The sequence below is a fragment of the Theobroma umbraticum genome, unplaced genomic scaffold (genome assembly GCF_002168275.2).
Source record: "Theobroma umbraticum cultivar Fairchild unplaced genomic scaffold, ASM216827v3 scaffold_20.0, whole genome shotgun sequence".
Taxonomy (NCBI): domain Eukaryota; kingdom Viridiplantae; phylum Streptophyta; class Magnoliopsida; order Malvales; family Malvaceae; genus Theobroma; species Theobroma umbraticum.
Window position 1 is genome coordinate 3063414 of NW_018397266.1, and position 9589 is coordinate 3073002.

A 9589-nucleotide genomic window follows, 5' to 3' on the forward strand; every position below is an offset into this window, starting at 1 on the left:
GAACAGTTTGTTTACGAATTGAATAATAGTTTAGCCATTAAATCCTTCACTCTTTCCAAGTGAACCAATAAGATCTACTCACAAGAGAGACATACTGAGATTAGTATCTAATGGAACCTAAACTGCCACATCCTTTACTTGGAAACAAATATCAAATCACGTTATTACCCAGCATAAAGTATGTAACAAGAAGAAAAATTAACACCATAGTGACAGGCTTTTCCAGTAACTTTTACCAAATGATCCACTACTTCCTTGTCTAGTCCAGAAATGAAGCACCTAATTTAGAAATATCTCTTGATCAATTTAACACAAGTAGAAGTCAAAGCTCAGAACAAAGTCACTTCAATTCAAGAAGCACCTAAACTGTCCTGTCACTGAACTGTAGTGCAATTCCGCTTTAAACTGCTTGCTACAGTATGATGCAGCATCATAAATCTTTGCCTACCCCAAAGACACCCTTAAAGACAAGAGCTTAACATTCCAAGCCTCTTCTGCACCAAAGATCCAATGGGAGAACCCTAGTCTATCACAGAACAAAGAAAACCTAACAGAACCACTCTAAATCTAGATCCTTCCAGCAACCCACCTCTCAAAATCTAATGACCAAATTATCCCACTAATTACCATCCTCAACTTCAGTAGTTTATTCCCACTACCAAACTTCATAAAATCACTTTTCAGAAGCAAACACCCAAAAGCCAGTAGCCTCAAAACAAAAACAAGTATTAAGACCCAAATCAATGTTACCTTGCCATCTTGGTAGATGAGTGCAGATGCTTCAATGTAGGCTACAGCTTGATACCTGACACCATGGAAAGGAATATAAAACTCCAATCAGTTGAACATTAACTTATCACTGAGTAACACCTGAAGGGAAAAATTGAAAACAGCAGAATATGGCCGATATACTAATTTTTCAAATATGTAGGCTCTCAAAAATCAAGACTACCAACTATATCAGAACCGCTGACATAAATGTTTGAGCCCCATCACCTACAAGTCAGAGCTAATGGAAAAGGTCCCTCGAGTTGCATATTTTTATGTGCTTTTTAAGAAGTAATTGGCCGTGAAAGGACATGTTAAAACCAGGTTTTGAGTTTTATGAAACCCAGATAAGAGTATCATCTTACCTTTCCCTCCCTTAAAACATTCACAAAGCAATTATTTAAATTAATTACCTACCTTGATGACCTGCAGTTTATAACAATTCTTAATAGAAAAAGTTTTTTTTCAACAGTACCTCAATCCCTTTGCCCTTTTTCCCAACTCCTGTTCTTCTGGAGGAAAAAGGAGAAAAAAAAAAGGAAAAAAGAAAGAAAACTTGAAGGCTTTTGGATTCACCCTGGAAAATGGCTGCTCAAACCTCAAATGTATACATTTGCAATTGACAATGTGAGGCTTTAACATCACACGAGATTAACCAGTGACCATTTTTTTTTTTGAAAAAAAAATGACCATTTTTTTTTTGAAAAACAAAATGACCATTTTTTTTTTGAAAAACAAAATGACCATTTTTAATTCAATACCTATAACGAAATGACATTCCATAATAGCAAAACTCTAGTGAACAATACATCGTCATTAAATATGTCACTTACCCAAGGTTAAGAAGGCCAGCAACTGTACTAATGCTAATGTCAAAATCCACTTTGGGCTGAATGATGAAATTCCCTTCCCTTATTGGCTAATAGACAGAATTGACAAGAAATCAAAATAACAGCTATTTACTACAGTTTCACAAAAAGTAACTCCATTGCATGGATATAAGATATTTTACATAAATTTCTCTACTAACCTCTCGTATCAGTAGTGCAAATCTGCCCTCACATATTCTGACACGTATGCAGTCACTTTCTGTTAACTGCCCATTTGTAGGAGTTCCAGGAAGCCTTAAATATATATCAATGAAATTCTGAACAGAACTACAGAACTTTGCAGAGTCAAGGATTTTTAAAATATCCTGATAGGCCACCTAATACCAACAACAAATAAGAATGGTTTGTCATAATCAAGACATGGCAGGTAAGTTCTAGGTAGAAACATTATGATACTTACTTGTTTATTACTCTTCAAAACGAAGAGTGAACTCTCAGGAGAAAGAACAGGATCAAAATCATTTCTAATTTTCAGCTGCAATAACATGAGAAAGCATTGAAACACAAAGTTAGCTTTGTCATCAGAGTTACTGCTGAATAATGGTCAGAATATCCCACAGGACCATAGCTAACATAAATACGAAATCTACTGTCGTGCATAGGTTAAACACACACAAAAAGTACAATAGGTATCAACATGTGTGCCTACACAAAATCTAAACAGAAAGAGTATCAAAAGTATTCTGATACTTATAAGCACATCCTTGTCCTAAAAGTTTGAGATATTCAAAGACTACTGACATGTGCGTGAACAAGATGGGGTTCAATATGCTGCTGAAATATTGGAAACACTGTCATCATGATCTCATTTTGGGACATAAAACACCCCACTCTACTTTTGTCTCTTTGAACTCGAGAAATCAGGTGTGAATGAACACCTCCAACCTGGTTTTACAGAGAAGAACCAACTTAATAGCCTATCTTTTCTCAAAGAGAACAAGATAATACATATATAATACAAGAAAATCAAGACCCCAAGATGGATTAGAGAATCAACTTACAACAGCAATCCACAAATCAAGGGATTTTCTGATTTCAGGATGCAAAGCATAAACCCCCTCAAAAATTATCTGGTCAGAAGAAACAAATTAAATTCTAAAATGTTACAAGTATTTAATCCAAATGAACTAGCACAACTAAGCAAGGATTTCAATTGCAGATATATCAGGTGACATTTATGATTGGAAAAAAAAATCCTTCTTTAAAACAACTATCAGGTCAGTTAAATCTAGAAAGAACCAATAATTCACCTTAGCAATCCAATCCATCTTTCATTTTCTAAACCTTTGGTCTTTAACTCTTTAATTTACCTTGTTACATTTCAGTGAAGAAAAATATAATAAATAACTTCAAAAAAGCAAGCTTTGACAGCAATGAAGTGAATATGTAACAGACCACACCACAATCATCAGACACTTCAAGCTCTTTGAACCCATTACGAGAACCAGTCTCCAAGTCAAATAAAGGTATTTTTGTCCTCCGGCCTTTCCTTATGTCACCAATATTCTGCAAAGAAAAAATTGAAACGGCTAGGCATTATTGATAGGATTAAATTTCCAATCAACATCAAACATAAACTACAAGGTATGAAAATATATAATCTGCATTTCTTTTATATATAACACATCATTACAAAATTAAATACAATCAAGCTACCCTTAACAAAAGAGTTCATTTCTTTTATTTTATTTTGGTTTTTTTCTATTTTTAAAATGGCAATAAAAACACTTTCCTGGTTTATGTTTTCAAAAAAGTAAAAGTAAAAACAAAGTTTTCACAAATGTTATAAACAAGAAATTATTGCTTCCAGTGATTTTGTAAACAATGTTTCCTCTCCTGTTGATACTTATAAAAGGAATTATATTGATATAACACTATTTATACAATAAAAGGACAATGAATATTTCAAGGTTGTAAAAACTTACAATTACAATATTATAAATAAACTACAAGGAATATATATAGTAGAATTAAAATATAGATGACATAAATATAATAAATCAATTTTCTAAATAGAAATATAGGGTATCATATAAAATTATATAATTTCTACAATTATAACCATTAAATTATTCAATTTAATCTGAAATATCAAATAAAAACCTGTCAATATTGAAACTAATATATCATATAAAACATATAACATAGACTTTTATATTTTTATATATTGTATGTACTACAAAATCCACAATCTACTATAGTAAATAAAGCAATATAATTGAAGTATTCCTCAAAATAAATTTTTCATTATTATTTTAATATGTAAATGTAAGTCTTATTTAATTACATTACTACTTTATTATTCTTACGATTTACTATATTTTTCCATATGGTAAAAGTATATATTTACAAATATTATTTCCATATACAACATTTTTTTTATTGTCCTAAAATTAATCAATACATATCCATTATTTACCAAGCAAATTAATATTGTCAAAACAGAAAATTGGTGCTACCAAATGACCCTTAAGCTCTATAAAATATTTTTCAAAACTTACAAAATCATTTTCTTACTTTAGCCATCATATTCCTCAAGTGGTGAGGCTCAACACAGTCCTTAGAGTATTCAATAAAATCTCAGAGAACTTGATAAAATTTTAGAGAACTATGAGAGTCGGTTAAAATCGTTCAAGAAGCATATGAAAGAACACTATTCAAATAATTGACGTTTGAAAAAATGAAAACAAGGAATTTGCAGCCTTCAGGATATTTGTTCACCATGTTTTCTGCACTACTATTGTATGAAAATAAAGTGAGGCTGGTAGAGGAATTAAGTGGGCCACTTAATCATAACCCTTACAAACCTTTAGTTTCTGCTAAGTTTTGGAGGTGCATTCTTTACCAGTACTATGTTTCAACTAAAGTTAAAATGCCTCATTCATCCCCAATCCTATCATCAGAGATTAACACATAAAACACCTTTTCTTTTCTTTTTTTTTTTTTTGAAATGCACATAAACCAACTTAATAGATAAAATTGACACTTACCTTTGAAAGCAAAGGAAAATCAAGAGAGTTGAAGTCATCATATTTGAAATCCTTAACTTGCTCAGACTTAAAATATCTTTCAAGGGAAACTACTTCACAACCAACAATATTTGCCATTTTATGTGCCAAACTAGTCTTTCCAGATCCACTAGGACCACCTGCAAAAGCAGGTGCAACATCAACAGCATATGAGTTTCGCAATCAGAAGGGTGAAATAGTAACAAATTCGATAATAAATTATGAAAAATTACACAAAGTTATTTCTTTCTTGTTTTATAAGACAATGACCTAAGAGTCATTTATTTAACTTCATAATCCACCACGTAAACCAAGAAAGAGGAAGGAGGGTGGATTAATCCACCAGGTAAACCAAGAAAGAGGAAGGAGGGTGTATTAGAGGCTTGAAACTCTGATTACGACATTTGACTAAGCCACTTGAACACAGAAATAGGAAAAAAACATTGGATTTCAAAATTGTTTCCTAGACCAATAGAGCAATGCTGCATGAATTAAGGTTCTCAGCATGTAACAGAGGCAAGTAGAATTTCACAATCATGGTAAAGGCATATTAATATTGCTTTCCATGTTTTATTTAAAGCTAATAGCAATTAAGAATATATTGTAATGCAGTAGTCCAAAAAAGCTAACCAAACTGTTTGACCAGCAACAAATAGACCACACACTTTCACAAGTCGATAGCAGCCAGACATTAAATTTACGCATAAAAGAATATCCTATTAGGGCTAGTTTCAAGCACTCAAAATGATTATTATCAAACTTGAATAGAAGTCCATATTTCCACGTAGTTAAACTTGAGAGACGTGGCAAACAAAAAACAGACCAACCAAGCAAGAAAGAGAGAGATGTATGCTTTTGATATTACCAATTCCAACTACAATGGGAACACCTTTATTCTCCAACAAAGCCTGGAGAAAAAGAGAAAAGGCATCAGCTTTGGACATGAGTGAATATTCTGATAAACTATTTACCGTTAAAGGCCTTCTCAGCATAAGAGTTCTTCCTTTCATTACCTGTATTGCTTGAACAGCAAGAAGCAAGCCCCGATCCAAGTCATATGAATCAGGCATTGGGGCAAGTTTCATTGTATCCCTGAAAGCAGAAGAATCTATAGCTGCTTCATGAGAAAGTCTACACATGAAATTAATTGCAACCTCCATGATATAGTTCAGAAAAGAAGTGCTTGAAAAGATTTTTAAGTGTCCAAGTAGAGGAGACATACCTATAACGGCATCACCATGTGAAGGATCTGATGAGATAAAATGCCATGTTGCTAATACAGGTTCCATTTGAGATTTTGTCGGAGACCGAGTCCAAGGCTGAGATAAATCCTCCAGTCGAGTTACAAGGTTTGGAGTAGTACGGATAGGCTTTGGTGCCGCAATCACTTTTTCTTGATTACTAGGCACAGACGAAGTAGAAACAAGTGGAGGAGTATTGAGGCGTGGTACACCTGAAAGTGCAATTAACTTAAGCAATAAGAAAAACAACAATAGTTGCATAGACAGAAATCATGTCAAGTGGACAACCTTTTCTTTCGAGTATCATTTCCAGATATGATTTAGTGAGCCATGGTCCAGTGATACCCATCCTCAATGCTTCTGCTCCAACTGTCTATGCAACAGTACAGCAACCAACATGAACATAAGTTTTTCATCAACTGTTTTTCCATGGAATGGTGAAGACAAGAGTTTAATCTTAGACTCACTAATCCAAATTCTTACCACAAAGAACCAAAAATGACGGATAAAAGATTGAAAATGTGCAAGAAAAAAACAAGAATTATATATTTGGCTTCAATAACATAAAAATGTTTACGATAAAACAGAAGAGAAATCTAGTTTGTGTCAGAACTCAAGCTAAAAGAATTGAAAAGAAACAGAGTTGAAGAACATGAATAAGGGCATACAGCAAAGTATGAGACCCTCATTAGAAGTAATGTGCATTAGTACAAAAATAAACTAGCGGCAAAGCAGAAAGCAAAATTTTAGTTCAAACAAAAAAGGCAACGTGTAAGTAAATTAAAGATGGATTCACTGATCATATTTCGGCATGTGAAAAAGCATTCAACATCCTTGTCTTGAGAGATGAGATAACAGAATAATGAACCCAAGGTATATAAGCAAGTACCCCCAGCTTAGCAGGAACCTTCTAAACTCTACCCCAGCTTACAAGTGGAAAGATAGTTTGATGTTTAATCAAAAGTTCTTATTTTTATTTCAAGAAATATCAGGGTCCCAAGTTCAAGCAACCTATATTTGACAATATGCATCATCCAAATAAGTCAATTTAAAACAGTGCAAGGAAGAAATTTTGAGACCATCTAAATTTCTTCCAGTTTTCTTATTGATCTTGTTTTCTTGATTACTTACACCGGAGATTCAACACACAGGATGAAAATAAATTAAAATAAAGGATGAAAACAGAAAGAAAACTTTTGGGGAAGCAAGGACAACGGCAATAACATATAGCAGAAGACAAGAAACAGCTGCAGCAGAAAAAAAAGATAAAAGTATGCACAAGGTAGCCCAGGCACATGTCAACACCGGTTCCCATTTTGAGTTTTCTTTATGATACTTAAGCAATTGCATCTGATTGCTCTCACTAAATGCAGAACCAAACCAGAGCAACAACCTTTTGACTGGTTGCAGCAGGTCCTATAACAATCCTTTCCTTTCACCTATCTTAGTTTATTTTAAAGTCAGCTCTCAATGAAAAGCCACTAGGTGATAAGTGATAACCCCACTCATTAAGCTTGCCTAATGGATAAAAAGTAATCTGAATGGCTCCAAGTTAAACATATTCATTGGGGAAAGATAATTGTATGATTATCAAACATTTGTCAGTGACTTCCCTAAATTAAATGCAAAAATCAGATCACTCAATGTTCTGAAGCACATATTATTTAGCAATGCAATCTAACAGGTCCCCGTCTCTTTACACTTCTGATATGAATCAACTTGTTTATCAAGCAAATCATCAAGCTCTTGTTTAGTATCCTTTCTAGGAAGAACCTATCCTAATTCCTAACATATAATGGGAAAGCCTGAGTTGGTCCTTCACCATCTCAGTGTCTCTTTTAATTTTTTTACCGAGTTGACATTCTCATTCAACTCAGACACCTCCTCCCCACTTTCCCTATTTTCTCTCAACTTCAAACTTAATCATTAAAAGCTACCATCCTCTTATTTTCTCTCCCTGTCTTCCCATTCTCTTAAACTAGAGTATGACCCGTGTGCAACACACGGGCCTCTTTGCACTCCCTTTCTTCACTTCAACAGTAAACTCTGACCTCTTTGCACCTCTTTCTTTCTCTCTCTTTGCTTCAATATCTTTTCTCTTTCACTCTCTCTTCCCTCCATGTGGTAAACTCAATGGGGCTTCCTTTTAAATATGTTATAGACATCAATTTTTTATGTGAAATTTCACCTAAAATTCTCCTATTTTCTCTCCTCTTTATCTTCACAATTATCTCCATGATTATTTTTTGCAGAACTTTTCCTAAAAGCAAATATCAATGACATGAAAACATGCACACATGTGAGTGTTAGTCATAATCTATGAATAACCGACAGATATGCAACGTACATCAAGCCAGGCATCTAATACTTGAGTTTCCGCCAATCACTGCAATATATATAAATATTTTCTAATGGTAAACCTTGACACATGCCTAGTCCTGAATTAGCATCAAACTTGGAAGAAAATATAAGACATTCAAGAAAATCTTAGATCTTTCCTTCAGGAAGAAAAGTGCATACTTTCCTATCAGTGCCCCTCAGCACCAAGAACGTTTCTCCAAGAGTATCAATCGTTTCAAATGACAGGGAAAGACTGCCAACACTAACTGCTGTTGATGCCCTTTTATAACTAACTACAACATTGTACCCCAAAGCCAGCAATCCACCTAGTGTCATCCGTCCAACCTGTTCAAGATTAGGTGACAAAACAGGTAAAGAAAACCATCTTAAGTTATTTGTAATATTTAGAAACAATTTTACTACACATGACATAAATGGCCAGACTTTGATGAAATAGGGATACCAAAGTGGGGAACTGGGGATAAAAGGCACAGGATAACTACAGTTAGATGAAAATTTGTGGTTTTTTCTTTTCCAGAAGCCAAAAAACACTGAAAGTGCATTTTTCGACATGTTGAATTCTGGATTAGTCTCATACATGTTACATCTGAGAGGTACTATCACATTATATAAATATGCCTGGAGTCCAACCTTCATCATCCATTAAAAAAAGAATCACACAATTTATTTCCTAAAAGGCTCATAAATAGTTGCATCTAAAAACATTTTGACAGCACACAGGTAAACTGAGAATGAAAACCTATATGACACAATCACAGAGTGTTAATTTCAGCTAGACAACAATGGCCACACTAGAATAGTAAACAAGGACAAAAAGACTAACCTCAAATTCAGCTTTTGGTCTGATGATGAAATTTTTGTCCACAATTCTCTGGTCCCCAAGTGACAGATAATATCTAATACCAGATTGCCGCACTTTAATCCAATCATTTATCCGTGCTTCCTCACTAGCTGATGGGGGCCTAAGGTACATCTCAATAAAACTGAAACCAAGAAGAAGATTTTCATTTCAGTTCCAAAAAAGTAAAAGGAAAAAGCTCTGAGAGACAAATGTAACTAACACTCTGCATATAGATATATGCAGTAATAGTCAGAACCACTTACTTATCAGTTTGTGCTTCATTTTCTTTAAGGAAAAAGGTAGAATGTCCTTCACGTGACTGCCACAACATTACAATGTTCAATGAGATTTTGTAGGTATAGCTGATTGATAATACACAAATAATTAACTGCAAAATTTACGCATAAAAGACAAGGAATATCTAGAGGTTCAAAAAACAACAGGATGTTCACTCAAGGCAGGCCCAGGTACTTAATTAAT

At 33.9% G+C, this 9589-nt stretch overlaps 1 protein-coding gene across 5 annotated transcripts; it reads right to left on the bottom strand.

The window, feature by feature from the left end:
* Nucleotides 1–6: 6 nt before the first annotated feature.
* Nucleotides 7–9561, bottom strand: LOC110423589 (P-loop containing nucleoside triphosphate hydrolases superfamily protein). Of its 5 annotated transcripts, XM_021437844.2 has the most exons (16): nt 9373–9550; nt 9092–9251; nt 8428–8592; nt 6196–6280; nt 5889–6119; nt 5680–5774; nt 5532–5574; nt 4649–4806; nt 3054–3164; nt 2660–2728; nt 2400–2543; nt 2059–2133; nt 1799–1975; nt 1602–1687; nt 1244–1280; nt 767–805 (listed from the first exon to the last, which is right to left on the bottom strand). In XM_021437844.2, the coding sequence occupies exons 1-16, from the start codon at nt 9438–9440 to the stop codon at nt 782–784; spliced, it is 1728 nt and encodes a 575-aa protein (XP_021293519.1). In that variant the 5' UTR covers nt 9441–9550; the 3' UTR covers nt 767–781. The 5 variants fall into 5 exon arrangements, with proteins under 5 accessions (XP_021293517.1, XP_021293518.1, XP_021293520.1 ...); XM_021437842.2 differs by lacking the exon at nt 1244–1280 and having other exon boundaries at nt 7–805; nt 9373–9554; XM_089784760.1 differs by lacking the exon at nt 767–805 and having other exon boundaries at nt 818–1280; nt 9373–9551.
* Between the last annotated feature and the right edge of the window lie 28 nt (nt 9562–9589).